The sequence below is a fragment of the Neocloeon triangulifer genome, unplaced genomic scaffold (assembly GCF_031216515.1).
Source record: "Neocloeon triangulifer isolate White Clay Creek 2 clone unplaced genomic scaffold, ASM3121651v1 ptg000014l, whole genome shotgun sequence".
Taxonomy (NCBI): Eukaryota; Metazoa; Arthropoda; class Insecta; order Ephemeroptera; family Baetidae; genus Neocloeon; species Neocloeon triangulifer.
In genome coordinates this window covers 9107667-9129549 of record NW_026775556.1, presented here as the reverse complement: position 1 = coordinate 9129549, position 21883 = coordinate 9107667, and the positions used below count along the sequence as shown (strand labels likewise).

At 38.3% G+C, this 21883-nt stretch overlaps 4 protein-coding genes across 10 annotated transcripts; 1 reads left to right on the top strand and 3 right to left on the bottom strand.

The window, feature by feature from the left end:
* Positions 1 to 477: 477 nt before the first annotated feature.
* LOC132202058 (ammonium transporter Rh type B) lies at positions 478 to 9371 on the bottom strand. Of its 3 annotated transcripts, none has more exons than XM_059628734.1 (9): positions 9212 to 9371; positions 3138 to 3321; positions 2554 to 2704; positions 2356 to 2500; positions 1941 to 2104; positions 1744 to 1881; positions 1554 to 1687; positions 1235 to 1416; positions 478 to 827 (listed from the first exon to the last, which is right to left on the bottom strand). In XM_059628734.1, exons 1-9 carry the CDS (start codon positions 9327 to 9329, stop codon positions 649 to 651), a joined length of 1395 nt encoding a protein of 464 aa, XP_059484717.1. In that variant the 5' UTR covers positions 9330 to 9371; the 3' UTR covers positions 478 to 648. The 3 variants fall into 3 exon arrangements, with proteins under 3 accessions (XP_059484717.1, XP_059484715.1, XP_059484716.1); XM_059628732.1 differs by lacking the exon at positions 9212 to 9371 and adding an exon at positions 7126 to 7444; XM_059628733.1 differs by lacking the exon at positions 9212 to 9371 and adding an exon at positions 7126 to 7444 and having other exon boundaries at positions 2356 to 2506; positions 2560 to 2704.
* A 365-nt stretch (positions 9372 to 9736) lies between these two features.
* LOC132202057 (GPI ethanolamine phosphate transferase 2) lies at positions 9737 to 14018 on the bottom strand. Of its 5 annotated transcripts, none has more exons than XM_059628727.1 (8): positions 13871 to 14018; positions 13570 to 13813; positions 13333 to 13510; positions 13053 to 13262; positions 12499 to 12997; positions 12136 to 12314; positions 11382 to 12067; positions 9737 to 11244 (listed from the first exon to the last, which is right to left on the bottom strand). In XM_059628727.1, the coding sequence occupies exons 2-8, from the start codon at positions 13707 to 13709 to the stop codon at positions 10650 to 10652; spliced, it is 2487 nt and encodes an 828-aa protein (XP_059484710.1). In that variant the 5' UTR covers positions 13710 to 13813; positions 13871 to 14018; the 3' UTR covers positions 9737 to 10649. The 5 variants fall into 5 exon arrangements, with proteins under 5 accessions (XP_059484710.1, XP_059484712.1, XP_059484714.1 ...); XM_059628729.1 differs by having other exon boundaries at positions 13946 to 14015; XM_059628731.1 differs by having other exon boundaries at positions 13570 to 13720; positions 13946 to 14012.
* A 46-nt stretch (positions 14019 to 14064) lies between these two features.
* LOC132199612 (lymphoid-specific helicase-like) lies at positions 14065 to 18536 on the top strand. The gene is made up of 14 exons (XM_059624460.1): positions 14065 to 14171; positions 14436 to 14580; positions 14634 to 14732; positions 14792 to 14922; positions 14983 to 15040; positions 15097 to 15273; positions 15368 to 15550; positions 15614 to 15846; positions 15910 to 16315; positions 16377 to 16501; positions 16750 to 17032; positions 17086 to 17322; positions 17864 to 18149; positions 18215 to 18536. Exons 2-14 carry the CDS (start codon positions 14449 to 14451, stop codon positions 18352 to 18354), a joined length of 2490 nt encoding a protein of 829 aa, XP_059480443.1. The 5' UTR covers positions 14065 to 14171; positions 14436 to 14448; the 3' UTR covers positions 18355 to 18536.
* Positions 18537 to 19113: 577 nt separating this feature from the next.
* On the bottom strand, positions 19114 to 21533 carry LOC132199555 (parafibromin). The gene is made up of 10 exons (XM_059624367.1): positions 21239 to 21533; positions 21061 to 21166; positions 20880 to 20999; positions 20668 to 20810; positions 20399 to 20612; positions 20169 to 20346; positions 19825 to 20113; positions 19537 to 19766; positions 19335 to 19476; positions 19114 to 19277 (listed from the first exon to the last, which is right to left on the bottom strand). Exons 1-10 carry the CDS (start codon positions 21367 to 21369, stop codon positions 19241 to 19243), a joined length of 1590 nt encoding a protein of 529 aa, XP_059480350.1. The 5' UTR covers positions 21370 to 21533; the 3' UTR covers positions 19114 to 19240.
* Positions 21534 to 21883: the final 350 nt, after the last annotated feature.

The window sequence follows — 21883 nt, the reverse complement described above, 5'->3', positions numbered from 1 at the left end:
TTGGATCACAAATCTCGGTTATTATTTTTTGTGGCTTGCGTAACATTTATCTAAGAATCCCATCACGCGATGGCACACATTTGATTCATCAACGCGACTGCTTGTTATGTTTATATTTATAAACGCATTAACTTACTTTAAAAGTAATTCTCAAGAATTGCAATAGTTTCAGTAGTTATATTTTTTAAACGTCATCTGATTTTATTTATGCATTGTTAATAACTCCGCATTTTGAAACTTTAAAGATTTTGTCTATATTCACGCTTTAGTTGCCATTATAAAACTTGTTTCAATTCAGAAAATAATCAATAATTAAGGGCTGTCGGGGCGAATGAACGCCTGCGAGTTTGTGAGCTAGGCAAGCCTGCAACACATCTGTGCACAACCAGTTGCATAAGTGCAATTTTTTTCAGATAACGTGGCTTATTCTATATTTTATATGGAATGCGAGAAATAAAATTACTTATGTATTTTTACTTCTTGTAGAGATTCTTAACCATGACTTTGGTTTATGATTTATTATTTCACAGAAAAGCGCGCAACAAACTCACACTTCTTTTGCATAATTATACCTCTCAATACTCTCAACAAACAAGAATTTTGGGGATGAAATTTACAATGGGAGTTGATAAACGGGAGGGCGAGAGATCAGCACTTTGAGTCTTGAGACTCCTTGCGCGAAAATACAGGATTAGCGTGTGCCTCTGGCGTGATTGGGGGAGTGCCAGCAGAATGCTCTTCGTCAGTTGGCACTTCCCAGAAGTGAGCGTCGTCGAAGAATCGGTCGCGCGGCACCTGCCCCATCCATTCGCAGCTCAGGAGGAAACCTGCACCACAGGAAGGGAAAAATGGGAAAAAATTAAAGATAAATAAAACAAAACATAAATTAAACATAAAGGTGTTAGGAATCATTTGATTGAAAAATAAAAATAATGATTTTTCTGGTGATAAAGGTAAAAAATCAATTAGGTAATTCTTCAGGTTCAACTTTGGCTGGTTTAGCCAAAGTGAAAACGGGCAAGAAAGGAGCGCCGGAAGGACGAGGTGTGTCACTGAAAGGTGTGAAAGGAATAACAGCAGAATTGGTTTCGTTAATGGGCAATTCCCAAAAAGGTTCGTCGTCAAAGAAGTTGGGTGGGTGGCCGACCAGCACCATCGCCCTACCTGTTAATGAAACCCCCAACAAAACAAAAGTCTAAAAAAAAACATGAAATTTAATGGGAGTTAAACGCACCTGTGATGAGACCGCCGACGATGGCGACTATAAAAGTGACAAGTAGAGCAATCAATTGAAAGCCAGCTTGTCGGATGGCACTTCGGTTATCTCCTGGCTCAAGGAACATGAGCACTTCGTTCACGTCATTTAGCGCACTGGTGTTGTTCATTGGCGCCCGCGCTGGGAACTGCAGGTACAGGCTGAAATTGAGTTTTAGTTTTTTTATTGCCTTTAAAAAATAATTCCTTATATTTAATTTTATTATTCATTTATGGAATTTTCATCTATGTAAAGTAAACATACAGAATTTGGAAAACAGGAAAAAAAATATTTTTACCTTTCACCATACTCTTTTTCGGAGGCGAGCGCTGCCATGAGGGCGCCTATGAGCCCCGCAAGAACCCCTGGCATTCCGTGCAAATTGTGCACTCCACATGTGTCATGCAGTTTGATTGTTCTCAAAAGCGCAGGCTAAATATAAGAGATTATGAAAAGCTCTTCTTTCTAATTAATTTCTACTAAACTACCTGAATATAGGTATATCCTAGCACAGATAGAGTGCCTGCGGCGATTCCAACGGCCAATGCTCCATATGGGTAAAGCATCATGTCGGCCGCCGTGCCTACAGCAACACCGCCGGCCAGTGTTGAGTTTTGTATGTGCACCTGTAGGTAAACGAGATAAATTCACAACTTTTACACACAAAAAACCGCAAAGTACGTGCCATATTAAATTTGTTATCTTTGGCAACGAGAGACGAAACGGCAAACGCTGTAACGCAACACGCTGCTAGAGAAAAGTAAGTGTTGATAACTGCCCGGTACTGGTTGTCACCAGTGACCAGCGCCGCGTTGAAAGATGGCCAGAAGACCCACAGGAAAAGCGTACCTGGATTTAAATCATTTATTTTTTTTGTAAACATTTTAAAAGGATGCCAAAAAATATTTAATTGAAAAAATATTATTTTAGAAAAAAAATTGCATTTTCAGTTTCTTTATTTATTTTTTCTTTTAATTGGTCATTTGTTGAATTTAAGATTAAGAAAAAAATTCTGAAGTTTTATAAAATAAAAAAAGAGTGCATTGCATATACTTTGAATGCTTTTATTTTAAATAAAAAAACTGACGAGATTGACGTACCGATCATGGCAAAGAGGTCTGAGTGGTATTCGGCAGACTCGTTGCTGAAATCGGGATTGTCTTTCCTTCGAAGCGCCAAACTGACTGCCAGTCCAAAATAAGCTCCAAACACGTGCACATACATGGACCCTCCAGCATCCACCGCCTGTTGGTTGAAATTTATTAATAAATATCCATATACAAATTTTAAGTTCTCGCCTTTAGCACATTAATGCCGAACCATTCATTGGTCGCAAAAAGTGCGATTTCTATAAGCGCCATCACAATAAGCTGCAGCGGCGTAGTTTTGCCGATGACGGCTCCAAGTGAAATGATGACCGCCACAGTCGCAAAGTCAGCGCCCAACATACTGAAAAAAATATAAGAAATATCAATTTTTAAACGTAAGGGAAATTTGAATTTTTAAATTTAAGGTTCGGCAAAGCATCCCCGGCCCCTTCAGAAATTTGAATTTTTAAATTTACATTTCGGCAATAAAAGCATCCCCCCTTTAAGAATTTGGATTTTTAAACTTGAGGTTCCGCAACGCATCCCCCTTCATGAATTTGAATTTTATAAATAGTCGTTCGGGACTTATGGTAAGCATGATCCCTTTCATATATACATTCAAAAATGTGAATTTTAAAATTAATAAGTCTAATAAATAGGGATTTAAATTTGTTTGAATTAATCCATTTAGTTTTTAATTGATGTTAGTAAAGAAATTTGCATTCTTTGTCTTCTTGTCAATTTCTGTTCTGGAACATTTGTCTAATTTATGGAAAAAATCGTTGACTTTTTACCTGGTGATGCCGACATTGATGCGTCCGTTGTCCATTTCGAAGAATCCGCGCGCCAGGATGGCCCATTGCAGACTAAGAGCGGACACAAGAAAGTTGAAGCCAACAGCGCTGTAGCCATACTTGCGCAAAAAGGTCATCAGGAAGCCAACGCCAACGAACACCATGACATGCACGTCCTGAAACACTGTAAAGGGAGAGTTGAGCGATTTTGCTTCGAGGCGGTCAAGACGGAGCCGCTGCTCGCGGACAGCCGCCTCCACCGCGTCCAACTCATGTCTCAGTCGCCATGCGGGCCACTCCATTTATTTTTGATTAGGGGACGATCTGAACTTGCTGAAACGCAGTATAATATTATATATTGTTCTACTGAAAATCAAATTGAAAGTAGAGCGGAACTGTGAGAATACGTCAGCAGGACATGAATACTGGCAAAATATAAAATAATAAAATTGCTTTGAAAAATTCATGGAACTTTAAATTCATTAATAAGTAAACAATTTTTTTCGCAAAAATAAAAATTATAATCGGAACTAAGTAAACTTAATTTTATGCAGAGTTAAAACCTCTGCTTTAGAATTGATTATATTTATAAATTATAAAATTTGATTATTTTCAGCAAACGTGGTTATGATATTAAAATTAAGGATGGAAAGGTGGATTTTCTATTACTTTTTAATTAAAAATATAAAATCATCTGTGAGCTTCACTTAAAGTTTATTGAATTATTCTTGAGGCCAATTTTAGGATTTTTAATTACATGACATTTCATGATGAAATACCCATAATTATCTTGGTATCTGGTATCTTAAAGAATCTAAAAACTGCAAAATATTCTCAATAATTTCTTTTGCGGTCCCTTCAACAGTATTTTTTTTTTTTAAAAAAGTTGACAAAAATGTTCAATAGTTCTATTGTTCCAATTCTTGAAGATAAAAAATTTGCTTTTATATAGTAATTTTGAATCATAAGTTTTGTTCAAAATTACTGCTATTTTAAGATTTTAGGAATAAAAATAAAGACAACTATATTTTATTTTTGTCGCTCTGCTGGCGTCGGAAATGCAGTCGTTTTTATTTTGTGTTTGTTCGCGTGCGTTTTATCTTTTGCGTGCACTCTCTGGAAAAAGTCGCCGAGAGTGGAAGAATTTTGACGCCGACTTCCTGTCCGCGCCGCTTATCGCTGTTATGCTGAGTTTTTATGAGCAGCTCTTCATAGAAAATAAAGTGTGTTTGAAACACGTGGTTGACTTAGTATAATAATTTAATTATAATATTGCCATTCGTTTTGTATGTTTAGAGAAAATTTTATAAACAAAGGAATCGTTGCCCATTAAAGAACAAGATGACTTAGTGTCTTCAGAGGACATTGACGCTCATGGAAGAGCGTCTCGTATAGGTTCACAAGCGAAGCGTTACCGAAACATAAAAAGTTGTTTAGGAAACGCCGGTGTTTAGAAAGAACAAGAGCGACAAAAGCACAATTTAATTCTCTTATAAACATACTCTTTGGAAAGAAACGGCGAGAATAAAATTAAAATATTTTATCTCTCAATAATTAATTTGATACATAATTATTATAAATAGCACAGAGTTAATTTTGGCTTCTATAATATGATCTTCTTTCAGTCGACCGAATTTTTTCATTCCAACGGTGATTTGAAAGCTGCAAACAGGGAGAAAGTTAGCGGCTGAAACAACCTTTGCGAAAGGTTCAGTGTAATTGAATGGCATGCCACAACTTTGTTTTCAGATAATGCTCAACGCAGCCAATAAATATACACACAGTCTAAAAATAAATGCTCTCAAAAAGTGATGCCGTTCAGAGAAACCACGCGGCACGCATTTCAATAAGTCTTTCCTGCGAATGCGCCCACCTGTATGAAAGTCACGATCGGCATTTGAATTGGAAATTTTATTTTAAGCCGGACTAAATTTCGTCGAAGCGCAAAAATATCCGCGTCACGAAGTGCAAAAATGGAAAGATGCTGAATTTAAAGCGAGGATTTAAGCGGCGAGAAACATTAAATTTTTTAATCTGGGCGGCCCTGAGCGGGCGCCGTGCAGGCTAAAAATAGATTCTGCGGCAAGGTCGTCAGGCACTCCAAAGCGATCTGCTGGTGCTGCAGCGCCAAAGAGAAAACCTGCCGAGGTGGAAAAGCGCCAGGTTGGAAAATTTATTAAGTATTGCGACTACAGCAAACAGCTCTTTAAATGAAGAGTGCGAAAAAATTTAGGAGCGCACGTGACGGGTGTATTTTTTGTGTGGCGAGAGTTGTTCTTTGACCTGCCCATTCGAAGCCTGAAAATAAACCAGTCAAGCCGGATCGTTTCAACCTGAAGTCAGGTAATTATTTGCTCCAATCTCGCAACAGGAGGCGCTGAATTTTTATTGCAGGTGTTGCGGTCAGTTTATTTATAAAACGAGGGAAACACTCGCATTCTCGCTCGTTAAAATCCCACACCAACCTGTCTGATGCTATTTATACATGTATATTATATTCAATGTCTGCGCAATCATCACGTGGAGCAAAATTATCGGCACTCGGCACCCGAGGCGACAGCCAATTGATTGTCAGGAGTCAGGACATTAATTCCATCTGATAAGAAAATAAATTGGCTGAGCGCGATGAATCTGGTCATTTTGAGTACAAGTATAAAAATGGCATATCCGTGCAAAGTCCAGATGTGGTTTTATTTTTAAATTCAATGCAGTGCCATTATCATTGAGTAAACTGACGACGGGGCACAAAATTTTACAGCAGAGTTGCTGTTAATAACTATTTGCAAGCAAACACTTTATCATTTTGATCAAATTGTGAAGAAAAAGAGTTATGAAAGAAGAGCTATTTTTATTGGCTTGTTTTGAGCGACAAAAATAATACCGCCTTTGCGAGATAAATTTCCAAGCGCTTATCGCGTTTGATTTTGACCTTAATTTCGAATATCTTTGACTCTTCCCAGCCGTCGTCTTTCCAATCGTCTGCGATGTAAATATTAGCTGATTATGTTAACAACCGGAATGATAAAAATGGGTAAAAATTAATAAATATAACAAACTTTGCCAAAATCAAAATACCACCAGTAAAACTAATTTGGAATTAAGATTTATATCCGTGATATTTAACTCCCATTTTTGTGTGTGTTAAATTGTAAAACGATTAAGTAAATAAAAACGCAGATATCAATGAATTTTGATGGCGATCCAAAATCCTAACCTGGCCGGAATAAAAATTTGTTATTTTTCTGTCTATTTTTATGATACTTTTTTAACGCATCTTTGTGTAAAATTTTTATGGACTTATTAATGGCAAGGCAACAATACCTAAATTATAGACATGCTTGGATCGCTCGCACTCGAAAAATAGTAAGCATAAATTATTAACACGTCAAGATATGATTTTTTTTCAAGGATGGCCAATTGCAAAAAAAGAGGATTGCGTTCTTATTTGTGTGGAGAATTTCTAATTGTTTGTAAAAGATAAATAAAACAGTTTCGTTATTTGAAACTCATCAAACAATAAGGTGCGAAAACTTTAAAAACCCAATGCCTTGAAAGGTGTGAAGTTGAAAGGTTTTTGAAACGAAAGCAAGATAATATTATAATATATGATAAGTTCTTAGAAAAGCCATGTTTTTTTTCTCATAAAATAATTTGTTTCCTTCAAAAGTATATATTTCCTCCATAATTATATGGTTTGTCTGTATTACTCCTCACCGCGCTATTCAATAAATAATTTAGCAAGAAAAACCTTAAAGCATTTATATTTTTCTCGATTCTTTAAAGATTTACTCCATCCTTCGGTGTTGCGAAAAAGGTCGAGACAGTTACAAATTACACTGGTTAAATTATCTTTAATTTGGCAAGCCATTTTTCTTCCCATCGTTTTATTATTCTTAATTTTCGGAAGAAAAATATGTATTTTCTTGTGTCCTTTATTTCCTTCATTGCCAAGGGTTGTAAAAATAGAAAGGGTGTCATATTTGCGTACTGATGTAGTGCTTGCTGATGCGAAGGTTGCGCTGATCGAAGCCACCCATGACGGGCAAGTAGCTGTTGCGCGAGTCGCTGGCGTCGGCGTGCGGCTCGTACTGCGTCGCCAGCATGGTCAGCGTCAGCAACGCCGCCTGCAGCAGCGCGACCACGAGGCCGTCGCGCATCCGCTGCAGCTGCCGCCCCCGGGCGTCTCCGAGTCGCGACACCTTCCGCCTCCGAGCGACTGCCGCCCCCGGCCCCACCGGCGACGAAGTGCAGCACCCGCAACGCTCTGGCATCTCGCACCAACTGCGACGTACAACTGCGGCGGGCACCACGACTCTTCGGCGTTCGCCAGCCAGCCGCCTCCGGCCTCCCCACCTCCTGCTGCGGCCGCACCGCCGGCACCAATTTCCACTTTTTTACTACGATTTTTGATGGAGAGCGGAACAGACCCGGGGCGAAATTTGCTCTATAACTTTGTGATTTATATAGATGGCAATTTGGGTTCAGTCATTTTTTTCCTCATTAATTCGAGAATCCAAATGTTTCAAAACATTCAAGCAAATTTCAATGCAATTCAAAATTAATTAAATTTGTTTGAAAAAATTAAGCAATTAGATCCATCGGTGCCAAATTTATGAAGAAAGTCCTCAATATTACATGGTCCTTGCTTTTGCATCTTTATGATTTATGGAAATGTAATAAAGTTTAATATCCCAGAAAAATTATATATTTGTGGACAAATAAACAATAATATTATAAATTATTTCATTGAATTATTTAAAATACGGTTTTAAATGTGGCAAGGAACGAAAATTTAATAAATTTTGCACCCTATGTGACAAGTAGAAGTGGAACATTTTTGCTCTCTGGGTTTTAGTCGCCACCAGCAGCCTTATAATATAGCGCTGCCATTGTTTTTTTTAAAGAAATTTGCATAATTAAATTAAGAGAAATTTTGCCAGGGCAAAATTGCTGTTATTTTTAGTTTTTCAATATTGCAAAATTAGCAAAATCAGATTTTTTTAGATAATCTTAATTAAAAATTAATGTTTTATACAATATAAATTTTTATTTTCAATCAATTAAAAAAATTTATGAATTAAAATTGAGCTTAATTTATTTTACATGACAGCACTGAAATAAAAATACAGATGCTTTTCACGGAGAGGAATTTTTTGCTGTTTAAATATACTTGAAGTAAAATTTGAGCTGACGTTGCATATTTCAGAGCCTTTTTAAATATTTTTGTGCACATCGCCTATTATTCCATTCCATTTATAAACGGTCATTGCTTTTTACATGGTGCTCAAATTCTTTAAAGAAGGCAGACTTTGCAAAAACGCTACTGGCCAACCAAGGTCGCGCACATAATCGCGCGGTGCGGTCAAGTGATTACAATTTGCACACTCATTTGCTCACAGAGTTGAGCCTGTTGCCGTTCCGGTTGTGATTTTACTCGTAATACCAAAAAAGACCTGGCATACTTTCTATGCAGCGTATGATAATAAATTACTCACGCGGAAAAAGGGCAGCAACTGGCTGCGGGCGCGGATCGTAGTATACATGACCAAAGAAAAGGGTGAACACTGCAAGTTGGACGCTGATGATGACCAACCCTTGCTTTCCGAGCGACATTGTCTGGCCGACTGAGCCTCACTTTGTCCCGCCCGCCCCAAAAGCACGCGGCCTTGTTGGATGAAAACGGCAATAACAAAATGATGGGCTTTCTTTGATCTTAACGGGATCGATTAATTGCGTGATTCTGTGAATTTATTTCTTGTTACAATTTTTTTTAAATATAAATAAAAATGATTGTATTATTGAAAATGGGAGAATTTTCAATTCAATAACATTCATCCCCAGAATATTGAAATTTTAAGATTTCCTTTCAATAAGTAAGAATCGAATTGGCCTATATTCACTGTTGAGGAGACACTTTCTGCGATCATTGCATTTTGAACGAGCCTTGCGCGGCCTCGGAATTGCAGATCAAAGGCGCGCTCGATCGCAGCTGGTTAATTATTTACTAAAACGATTTCCCTGAAGCTTGTCGATGAAGGAAAAACAAAGAATAAAACAATAATTATACAACTCACTGGGCCAGTATTGGGGAATGCTTTCGTTCGGGTTGTATCGCACAAAGACGACATAGAGGGCGAGCAGCAGCAGCTGCCAGGGTATCACCCTGAGGAAGGCACCGGGGGCCACGTCCATCGTTGGTAACTCTTTGCCTGCCAGTGATCACTGGCAGGCTGGAGCGAGCCCTTATTTTTTTTTCACGGCGCGTGATTCCGCGGGTGCCAAGAGGAGACACATGACTTCACTTCACACAAAGCTAAAATTGGAAGAAGTTATGACACGTCTTATTTTCCACCTGGGAATTTTGTTAATAACATATCATATGTAAGTCAGTCAAAGGAAAGAAACATTTCATACAATCGGAAGTTCATCTAAAAAAAAAAATTCTTGTCCCTTGGGATCTTCAACTAAATATTGATGAGCAGCGCTCATAAAAGAATACGAGAATTAAACCACGCAAGAATCTTTTAAACGTGGTGGGAGTCTCAACACATATAAATTATTCACAGTTGGGTGATAAAATAAACATTTCAATACGTCATTCAAAAGTGAGGTGTCATTTTTTTTTATTTATTTTGCACCGGCCTCGATCAGCAAAGTCCAACTTATTTATAGCAATATTTTAGTTCTTTATATTGTTTAAATATAAGTTGTGCAGTATGTGACGGAGACAACACGATTTACTGTGCGTTTAATGAAGAACTAATTTTAAATGGAAGTAAGGTGCAATTGGGTATTAATTATTAAATTGTATAAATTAATATCACACAAGTTAATCACATGAAGACTTCAAAAAATTCTTCCACATTTTTTACTGGCAAAGCAATGTAACTAGTGATATGGCACAATACGCCATATTTCAGTGACTGACGAGGTCACAGGTCACGTCAGTCACATGTTTGTAAATGTATTTTATGTTGAATTTAAGTGGCGTTCCTCAGTTCTCAAAATTGTCTTTAGAAATAAATCCACTTGGCCGGACTAGAATGAATAAAATGCAGCACTCGGTTCTAACAAGCTTTTCCCTGGCCTATTAGTTTGATTGTATCTTTATCTAAACGTGTCGCGCAGGTATAATAATGTGCAGCATGTGCCATTAAAACAAAACATTAGGATAATGTGAATTGCTAGAAAGTTCAAGACTTGGGATGGCCTATTAAAATGCCAATTGCGAGAACGCCAATCCCAATGGTTACAGCAGTATACAATTATCAATGCAGAAGCAAATGCAAATCTGACCATCCAATTTTTTTATTTTTTTCCTATTTTTAATTTGGGCTAGTTTTGACTATTTATCTGTATCATAAGAATTTTTTTATAAAAATCATAGATTGAGAACCGCGTAGACTGTAAAATGGAATCAAGAGAATTTCAGGTTTTTAAAAATGTGTCAATTATTTCATTTTTAAGTTCGAGAAATACAAATCTAGTATTTCTTTCTTTTGACAAGATAATTCATTTTCTAGTTCCCCAAAGCACTGGCAGTAAGATTATGTACAGAGTAGAGTGAACCGCTTCGTAAAGTAGCTTTGGTGCAAAAACAGACCACACAAAAAGATGTTCTCGCAACCAAGCGGCCACCAAAAGGTAGAAACAGGCGGCCAAAAGGCGCTGGCCGCTCCAAGCTAGAAGAGCCTTGCGATGGCCGTCAACGCGAACGGCCAGTTCTAGGGCGGCCAACACAGGTCCGGCATAAGTTCGGATTATAAGTTGCACTCCGACGGCCAGTGGCCAGTAATCAGTGAGGCCAGTGTAACCAGCAGCCACGGCTACAGTTGTCAGTTGGTTCGAATTACCTTGGTGGTAGAACGTTGTCCAGCCGAGGGTTGTTGCGGCCAAAGCAGCGATCACGTGGTTGGAGAAACAAGGTATCACTAGTCGGGCAGCCACGGTTGCGTAGGTCAAAGTGGCCACATCATGTGGCCGCTGCAGCAAAGCCGCGGCAAGCAACCACCAGTCTCTGAAGGCGGCTCGTTTGGAGCGTCCTCTCAAACGAAAAAACAGCCAGGCAGTGGAAATTAAGTAAAAAAGTCGAGCCTCCATAACACCCCTGGAACAAATTTAGAAAATAAAATTTGAGATAGCCCTTAACAATATTTTTTTTTTTAATTTATAAAGAGTCACTAGAATTTACGGAAATTAAATTTTCTTTTGAAATTTCCAAGATAGAATTTCTGAGGATTTTACCGATCAGATGAGAATTGTCGATTAATAGGTGCCAGAACCGAATCTGAACTGGCCGCCTTTTGTAGGTAGATAAGCGTGACCAGCAGGTAGGCAACAGCGCGTCCACCGCTCATCAAAAACGGCAAGCCGGCCAGACTCAAAGCCAGAAGCACACTGGTGACCATCGGTTTGCCGACCAGCCAGTCTTCCAGGTCTGGGGTGGACGCCCATTTGTCGCCTGTGCTGTTGAAATGACACAGAGCAACGTGGGCGGCCATGAGTAGCAACATAAAGGGCCAACGATGCCGTCGAACGACTGTGGCTACTAAAAGGACAACAGGCCATAGGACGAACCAGGTGAGGTGCTCTTCTTCGATGCAGAAGCTTGAGCCGAGGCTGAAGGTGTGTCCAACTGCAATCGCAAGAAGCAACCACTCTATGGAGAAAACCCTGAGCGGAAAATCTCGGGAACGAAGTTTTTTGGCCATCCCGACAACTTCGAGGGTGATGGTAGCTAATTCGAGTCCTAGAAGAATATGAAGAGGATGAGAGATCAGCGAGGAACTGCATACAAGGCTATGGCCAAATGTGAAGCCGCATGCCACACTGTGAATGCCGAGGATTCCAGAAGCACCAACCATAATCAGCCAAAAACTAGAAGACTCATATTTGTTGACTATCGAAGCCAATATGATCCAAGAAGTACTCTACAATCATATTGAAATCGTTTAACAATTTTTACTTGATTTGTACTTTTTAAAATAAATTTTTGTACCATAAGAGTTGTAACTGCTCCAATGGCCATTGCGTACAGGTCAAAAGGAGCATGGTTAGAACCAAGGGCGTTTCTCATGAGCAACGCTACATCATTGTAACCTTCAGCCACTTTTCGGAAAGACCCTTGACCAATGATCCACTTATTATGAGCACTGACAGCATCAAGATACATGATTTCTGCAAACAAACATAAAATCAACCATGATTACATTTTGATTTATTAAAAAAAAAACTATTGCAAATAAAATTTTCCTCTTCAATTTATTAAATATTTTATAATAAATAGGTCAATTATTAATAAATAATAAAGTTTATAATGCGTAAAAATATAATGTTTATTTGCACTGAATATTCAACTAACCTTGTTCGTGTCCTGGATTTAACTCTACAAGATGCCGAGTGTTGTTTTTAAGGGCGGCCAAGATTTCTTCTTGTTCAAGCGCAGACAGCAGAGGAGGCACAAGAGATCCTATGGACTGAGAAGGACTCTGCACTCCAAGAAGAGTTGCAAGTGTAGGTGCTAAATCCACCTGCGCCCAAACTGTTTGTTTGGTGGAAATAGAGAGACAGGGCGTTCCAAGTAGCACCAGGGCAACACTACGCTCTGGACCGGAAGATCCACCGTGACCTCCAGCATCGGCCATCCCATGGTCACCTGTGAGAACAAGCAGGGCGTCTGGGGCACTTTCTCTGATTTGACGAACAACATCATCCATTTCTCGCAACTTGGGTCCTACCAAAGGACTGCGAGGGCCTTCAACGTGTCCGATGTGATCTAAGCCAAGATAATGCAGAATCATTAAGGACCAGTCTTTGACAGCCAGTTCAGAAGGCAATTCTCTGGTCACATTATCATCAACCTACCAAATAGCTCAATAATTAGTTAATTCAAATATTTAATTTAAAAAATCTCACCTCTTTAAAATCATTTACAAAGAAAGAATGGGTGCCTCTGCTCCTGTGGAAGGAATGTGGTAGAATTCGGAGCCAAGTGTCGTCACCATAAAATACTACATGTCTTCCTGCATTAACCAAAGAGGAAACTAAATTATCCTCTTGCAGCTCAGGACTGCCAAGATTGAGAATGACGTCAATAAAGCTGGACGCTCGGCCAGTGACTAGTGCCTAAATAATAAAATAATATATACAATTTAATTTGTAACCCGTATTTAATACGAGCTTTTAAGATAATTACTTTTAACCGTGGAAGTGTGACTGTTGGAGAATCAACTTTGACGGCCAAACGGCAAGCACGCTGTTCAACCAGCTCATTACTAACAAATTTCCAGTCTTCCTTCAAATCAAGGAAATCGTCCCTGAGAGCGTCAACAACCATCAAAACTATCCGTCGCTGCTTCAGTGCCACTGGTGACCTAAAGCAAGATACAGATTACGTTCATAAGTTGGACAAAAGAGACATGGTAAATTGAACCTCAGAATTGAAGAGGAGACATTATAAGGAACACGATCAAAGCTTTGTTCGACACTCATAAAACCAGCTAAGAATAAGGCGATGCCGACGAGGGCTATGAAATGTGTCCTGATGTGCGCTAAGGCATTCACCGGCTTCATTGTAGCATTATTTAAGTCAGGAATATGTGATAATTATGTATCCAAAGGTCAATTAAATCGGAGCTTTAAAGTATCATCATGTTATCATGCGTCGCATAGAAACCCTGAAAAAATATTCTTGTTCAGAGAACTTTAATAATTGAGGTTCCATTGTTATGTACATGGTGTTCATATTTTTTATAATTTAATTACTATGATATTTTGGCTAAGCTCAGTCAAAATTTAAATGAAATTACGTAGCTGGAGGAAACAATAGGCATTATTATCCGACGAAGATGAAGATTGTAAACAAACACAAGAAGTCACACACGTGAAACTGGGGGGCGTGGCTAATAAAGAGCCGGCCAGCTGGCCATTTCCCGCTGTTCCCGCACTTCCCGCTCTTCGGCGCTCTGCTTATTATTATTCTCTTGATTATTCTGCAGCAAGGCAGACCACATTGCCGAAACTGAAAGCCGAAAGGTGATAATAACTCAATTTCTAACAATTTGCAACCCTTGATTGATCCGTCCTACACAGTCCCACACGCTAATTAATTCAGTTTGACTCCATTTTCGGTGATAATTGCACTGATTGCAGTATTTGCAGTCGTCTTACACGCGGGTTTATTATGAAAAAAGCAGAATTTTTTTGAAAAGTATTTCAATCTATTGCAATAATCACAATCACGCACAAAATGCGGCTTTCTGTCTCGTGATTAACGTTCCATTATTACAATATTTTTAGACTCAAATTAAACATGGACATCGCTGTGGTAAAAGATGTGGAAGAAGAGTCTCTAAGCTCCGAAAGTGGCTCGTTGAAGGAAAACAGTGGCGAGAACTGTGACCAGCCTAACGTGGATGATGAGGACTCCAATGAGGGAGAAACGGTGGGACTTAAGTAAAATTTAATAAAAACACGTTCATAATATTTGATGCTCAGAATGAAATCAAGTTGACGGCTGACATGATTGCTGAGGAGGAAGAGCTTGAAAAGGAGAGACAGGATGAAGAGGAGAAAGATGCTCTTCAAAATTTGGAGGTTGATTTTTAAAACCTTCTTAAACCCTATATATATAGAGTATTTTTTATTGCAATTAGGAGAAACAGAATGAAGAAGAAACTGAGAAGCGCCTCAAGAGACTGGCAGTCCTTTTGAACCAAAGTGAGTTCTTTTCAAACTTCATTGCTAGACGAATTGAGGAGAAAAATGAAGAGCTGAAAGCCAAAAGGTATAAAAGTTTTTAAAATAGTTTACGCCATAACTAAATTTTAAAATTAATATTGACTAGTGCAAAATCGGGACGAAAAAAGACTAAAGATCTGGACGATCAACTTTTGAAGGATAAGGTATTAATTTTCAATATAAATTTGCCTTCTTACAGCTTTCTATTCTTACTTCATAGGCCCTGCTTGACTCAAGACATAGTGACAGTCTTTCTAACAAAGATCCAAAGAAAGAAGAAGTGCTTAGCATCACCAAAGTGACTTCCATGGGTATTGAGGTGGACAGCAGGCAGCCGATGCTGCTGGAGGGTGCCTGCATGAGAGACTACCAGATTTATGGTTTTGAGTGGATGAAGGCAAGTTGCTATTTTATAATTGTAGAAATAATTGTAAGAAACTGTAGTTCATAATGCTAACTTTATCCTTGCTAAATGAATTATATTTTTATAGTTGCTCTTCATCAATGGGGTCAATGGCATTCTTGCTGATGAAATGGGACTGGGAAAAACTATCCAAACCATTGCCTTGTTGGCCTTTATGATTGAAAACAAAATGAGTGGTCCCTACCTGATCGTGGCTCCCTTGTCCACCTTGGCCAATTGGGTCAACGAGTTCAATGCTTTTTGCCCCAGAGTGAGTTTGTCTCTCCAGCAAAATATAACCTATCGCTTTATTATTTTATTTAATTACATTTAGGTACCAGTCATTTTGTACCATGGATCTCAAAGTAACAGACAGATCCTGAGCAAGAAAATTTCAGAAGTCCACACAGTTTCATGCGGCAAATATGATGTCAAAACTTTGCCTGTTGTTGTGACCTCTTATGAGGTGGCTATGAGAGACAGAGACGCGCTAATGAGGAGGGATTGGGACGTTGTTGCCGTTGACGAAGGACATAGAATCAAAAACCATCAGTGCAGACTTGGCAGGTACAAAGTAATTATTTCAATGCACTGACATCAAAATAATTGTGCGTCCTTGCTTTTGTACAGGGAGCTCCGCAAGTACAATAGCAAGTTTCGTCTTTTGCTGACTGGCACACCTCTGCAGAATGACCTTCGAGAGTTGTGGTCTCTGCTGAACTACCTCATTCCAGATGTTTTTGCAGACCTCTCTGCTTTTGAAAGCTGGTTTGAGGTGAAAGACCTTAGCAACGAGACGGGCAATTTTGAACAGGCTAACAGACGTATCGTTGAGCAAGAAAAGAAAAACCAAATAATTTCCAAGTTGCACAAAATTCTGCAGCCGTTCATGTTGCGTCGAATGAAGTCGGACGTTGACCTCAAATTGCCCCCCAAGAAAGAACTGCTAGTCTTCACACCTATGACCCCTGAACAAGAAGAGTTGTACAAACACATTTTGCAGAGAACTATTCATGAGAAACTAGCTAAGGAAAAGGTATTAAAATTAAAATTTCAAGTTCGTATATAATACAAATAAACTCTCACACATTTTATAGGAGAAAAAAGAACAGAAGGAAATGATTGAGAAGGAGATATTGAAAGGTGGACCCATTGCAAAAAGGCTCAGAAAGAGCTGCAATTCTGTTGACTACAACATTGACAAGATCTCAGATAAGGAGTTGTAAGTGTCTGATTAATTAATTTTAGTGGTCAGAACAACGGAATTTTTACGGGAAAAAACACGTGATAAATCTGACAGTTTTAAATAAGTAGCATTTAAGCCCTATGTCTGCAATATTTATTTTTTTTTAAATCGTGTATGAATTCCATACTTTGAATTACCTTATTAAACTAAAGTTGCAAATGAAGCATGTTGCAAATGCGCAATCTGCAGCTTTGATGATTTTTATCTTAACCTTTAAATTTCAGTGAGAGTCGTTACAATGCCAATTTGGAGTACCACTCTTACATCAAAACTGACACTCAATCATCCTACATGAAAAGTTGTGTTGAGCAAGGTGTAGTCACAAGTTTGAACCCCTGCAGTATTGTCATTGATCTCAGAAAGGTCGTCAACCACCCCTATCTCATTCAAATGCCCCTTATCCCTGGCACCATGGAGCCCCTAATCAACGAAAACTTGGTCAAGCGTTCCGGTAAGATGCTCGTTCTGGATGCAATGCTTGCAAAACTTAAAAAGACAGGCCACAAGGTATGAATTATACATTTTATTGCAGAAAACTAATAAATTAACCCTGAACCCAGGTCCTCATCTTTTCTCAATGGAAGTCTGTCCTGGACTTGATTGAGGAGTTCATGATGCTGCGAATGTACAACTACTGTCGTCTAGACGGCTCGACCAAAATCGCAGACCGAGTTGAGAGCATTTCTCAATTCAACAAAGACCCCAAAATCTTTGCATTCCTGCTGTCTACTAGAGCAGGGGGACTTGGAATTAACTTGACAGCAGCTGACACAGTGATCATCTATGATAGTGACTGGGTAAAATTAATTTAACTTAAAGTTTAATGCTTATCAAAATATATTAAGACAATGTAGGTTTAATGAAAGTTTATTTAGTTGAAAAACTAATACAAGTACATGTGTATATATATATTTTATAGAAAATTCGAGTCACGCATAGGAATAAGACATACAAAATTATTCAACACTACAATTGCACATTTTTTCTCTCTCTTGTTTATCATTAATAGCAAAATTAGTATTTTGCATTCTTTGTCAAGAGAACAAGTTCCATGAATATTTTTTAGCTCATCAGGTAATTCTTTATGCAGTTGAATGTTGCGTCGCATGATTGATTTGATTTTTAGTAATGGCAGGGATGTATAGATTAAATTTTTTTCTGGCATTATGGTCATGAATTATATTTTTTACATACTGGATTTCATTTGACAAATAATCTGGCATTTCACCATTATTCATATTGTTAATAATCACGAAAACATTTACCTCAATTAATTAATAATATTAATTCTGACTTAATATGATATGATACCTCATAATCAATTTTGTTTTTCGGCAGAACCCACAGTGCGACCTGCAAGCACAGGACAGGTGCCACCGCATTGGACAGACAAAGCCTGTTGTTGTTTACCGGCTGACAACTGATGGTACCATTGATCGCCGGATGGTTGAGAGGGCAACTGGAAAACGGCGCCTAGAAAAACTCATCATCAAGCAAGGCCACTTTGTTGGAGAGCAGAAAAGTCTTAAAAAACTAGGAACATCCGGCGAACTCTCACCTGAGGAACTACTCAAACTGCTCAACTCAAAGGACTACACTAGAGAAGTACAGTCTAATGGATACAGTAAGTAAAATCTGAAACTGGGAGAACAAGAGTTTTCATTTATTAATGTCAAAAAACGTTTGCAGTCTACACAGACAAGGAGTTGGATCAGTTATTGGACAGAAGCGACATGTTAGGAAATCAATCATCCACCATTCCTGAAAGGATGTCTCTGAAGAGGAAGCACTCTGACTCTAATCAAAAGGAACTCTTCCAAGAATTGTGATCCAGATTCGCAGTGCAAAACGTACTTAATTACTCACACTTAATTCCTTTAACAATTTAGATTAGAGAATACAAGATTTCAGCTAATACTTCAAAGAGTTGTGTAAAATTCTCTAAACATGATAGCCTATATATTTCTGTAGGGCTCAATTAATATGTACAATAAAGTGATAATCCCTTAAATTAAAAAAAGGAAGTTTTATTATTTTTAAATAATGGGTATGGAAGCATCGCCAGTGGAAAGAAGGATTAATATCCCGTTCAACTGCTGTCTTCAGGATACTATATGTGAGAAAAGTAAGCAAAACTGCCTATAATTTTTTTAGTCAACTTGTGTATAGGTTTCAAACTAATAATTGAGTAACGGATACATTAGAAAAAGAATTAAAATGTAGGCTACAAAATTCTCATTACGAAACATCAACTTTGCTATGTAATTCAAATTACATTGTAAGGATATAACATATCATTTGTGTGGAAAAAGTAGAAGAAACTAAATAGAGCAAAAAATGTGGCCATTCTGAAATATGGTTATAGATCCATGAAGGAATTAATACCGGAGCCTCTCTTTTAACAAAGCAGATTGGACTTTACTTTATCTAATTATTAATAATAAATAGAATACAATAAAACAATTAATTATTATCAACCATGGATCATTATTTGATACAGGACAAGCTAATATATATTTTGTTTAATAAATTGAGATAAACGTGCAGTTAAGTCATAATTTACTTTTAGGAATAAGATAAAAATCTGATTGAATAATGAAGATACTTTTTATTTTCCTATATGTAGACATTTTGTTATATTTAAAAGAAAAATATGATACAGAGCAGATATAGTTGTTGCAGGTATTAAGTTACTCCTAGTCGGGATTATTCCATTCAGAAGCGCAGATGAGGCTTGCACTTCATAATATGCCTGAAAATAAAAATACAATTAGGAAAACTACTGAAAAGTCTATAATCTAGATGGTACCGATCCAATTTCTCCCAGAATGACATAAGTGAAGCCCTGTCCAGGTGACGTTTGGTTCTCGACAAGTCAATCACATTCACGGCCCAGCGACCTACATTGGCGTCCAACTTAATCTCGTCCCATTTCATGTGAAAAGCACAAACTGGAAAATATTATAATTTGATCAAAATAATGATAATAATAAAAAATAGTAAGAAAGTACCTCTTGAAAAAATCTCCACAGGGTTTCCATCCCAGGGCCATCCCTTAAACTGCCAAGCAGGGCCCATGACGAAAACAGCTACAACTCTGTCCCAGTCAGCTGGGCTTAATTTTTGGGGGTTGTCAATAATACGATAAGGCACAGTCAGGTTGCCTTCTTTGCGTCTCTGCAGCAAAACCTCATTATCTCTCTTGGCACCTTGGGCTTTCTTTTCTTCCACGCTGACAAATCTAAAAGAAATGTATTTCTCATTAATTTTCTTTCATAATGCAATTTAATTTCCTGTACCTCAACTCCTGCAGAATGTCCTTGACATTGTACATGGTAATGAGAGACGTGTTGGCGGCCGGAATAATGATGATTGGGGTTCGGGAGACTCTTTTAGAGACAGGAGGTCTGTTTGCAGCCACCTGCTGGGGAGTTGTGGCTGGAGGCTGAGAGGCAGAAATGTGGTTGTTTGGAACCACAGGAGGGATGGCGGCCTGCAGCTGCTTCTTGGGCTGGTTGCCTTCAGTCACGGACTTAAGGGTCATACCATGGTAAGTGCCCATAGTATCAATTTTGAATCCCTCGGTTTCTGTTATTTTACAAATATAGAGAAATCCAACAAAACCATCATTAATTAATCTGACCTTCTCTAGCCCTGATGAAACGTTCCTGATCATAACGATTGTAGACGGCAGGCTGAGGAATCGATCGAACAGGGGTGGCTCTGGGAGTGACCACAGGGGTGGGTGCCGGAGGGCGGTGACGTCCCTCCTCTCTGGCTTTGATACTTTGCAAAATTGCAAAAATATTTTTAGCAAAGAGCTGAAAAAGGTTTTATTGAGTTTATTTATTTAATTTATTTTTCCTTTGCAACCTTTCCAGTGCTCTGAAGAATGGTGGTCCTGGTCCTCCACTGCCGTTCCCTCGAAACAATGTCCTTGGTTACATCAACATCAAAATCTATGATGACCCTCAAATCGGATTCAAGTCCTTTGTCGTCTGTGCCCTTGATAGTGGTTCTCTTTTTGGCCAAGCGCTTAGCCTTAATGGCAGCAATTTTTTCCACAGACATTGCCTCTGACAAAGATCTAGGAAAAAGATACATAGTGAATGTTTAACATTAATCATGGTTAAAAGTCTTACTTAATGTTGTCGACAGTCACAGATGCTTCTTTAGGTGCATCCAGTCTGGCAGCAAGTTGCTCTTTGACTTTCTGCACCTGCATCTGTTCAAACCTCGGCTTCTTGGCTGCAGGTTCTTGAGGTTCCTCCATGGTCCTTTTGACCTGATTTCAGAATTTGCAGACCAATTAGTATTAAATTTTGTAAGAGGGAAACCAGTGAATTAAGCAAACCTGAGTCGGAATTTCGAGGGGAGCAGATTTGTCAATACTGGTTGACGTTGAAGTTTCGCCATTGAGATAGGCCAGCAGATCTTTACGATCAGGACGACGTACAACAGGAATGTTTTCAGCCTGGAAAATTTCTCTTGTAAATTCTAGACAAGTTGAACATTTTTTTTTATATAGTACTTACAGCAGCTTGTCGCACGTAGACAGGATGGGTGAGTGTGACGTTTTTGAGCAAGAAAAGCAAGCACTCGAGAGAATAATACTCCTTCGGGGCTCCATCTTTTCCGGAGCTGCAAATTGATTGGAGTGAATTAAACAACTTGATAATATTTTTTTGCAAAAAACTTAAAAAGCTCACTTACCCCCACATGAGGTAATTTGTTTTGACATTTTTAGGCCAAGAAAATTCACCGAAAATGATGTGGCCGTCGCGTTCCACAATTTCCTTTTTGTTGACGTTGAACTGCCTCAAGAGACTCAGGGGATCTGCCATGTTGGCTTCAAAAGTCTAAAGTTCGTCCGGCAAGAAAAATTGAAGCAAAATATTCGTCCAGACAGCAAAATTTAAAATAAGAAAACTGCAATGTTTAGATCACGCAGACGAATAACACAAATAATGGACGTCTGTGTGGTGGAAATGCGGCGACCGAGGAGTGGGGATGAAAAGAAACAAGAGAGCATACATGGGCGTGGTCATGGTTCATCCTTAGTTAGCTTCACTCACAGTTGTAGTGCAATATCAGTTATGGTCCTATTAACTTTTTCGTCTTTTGAAGTTGAAGGACCAGAACAGTAATGGAACGAATTATTTTTTGTCTAAAATACTTTTTTAATAGCTTCATTATATTATTATAATGAAAATTAAAAAAAATTATTTATACAATTTTCCCAGTTGTAATATGGATGCATAATGCATTAAACGAGACATATTATATTATTAAAGATTTATATTTTTATTTGATAAATTGTATTCTTATGGTAATACAGATTCTGAAATTTATTTACAA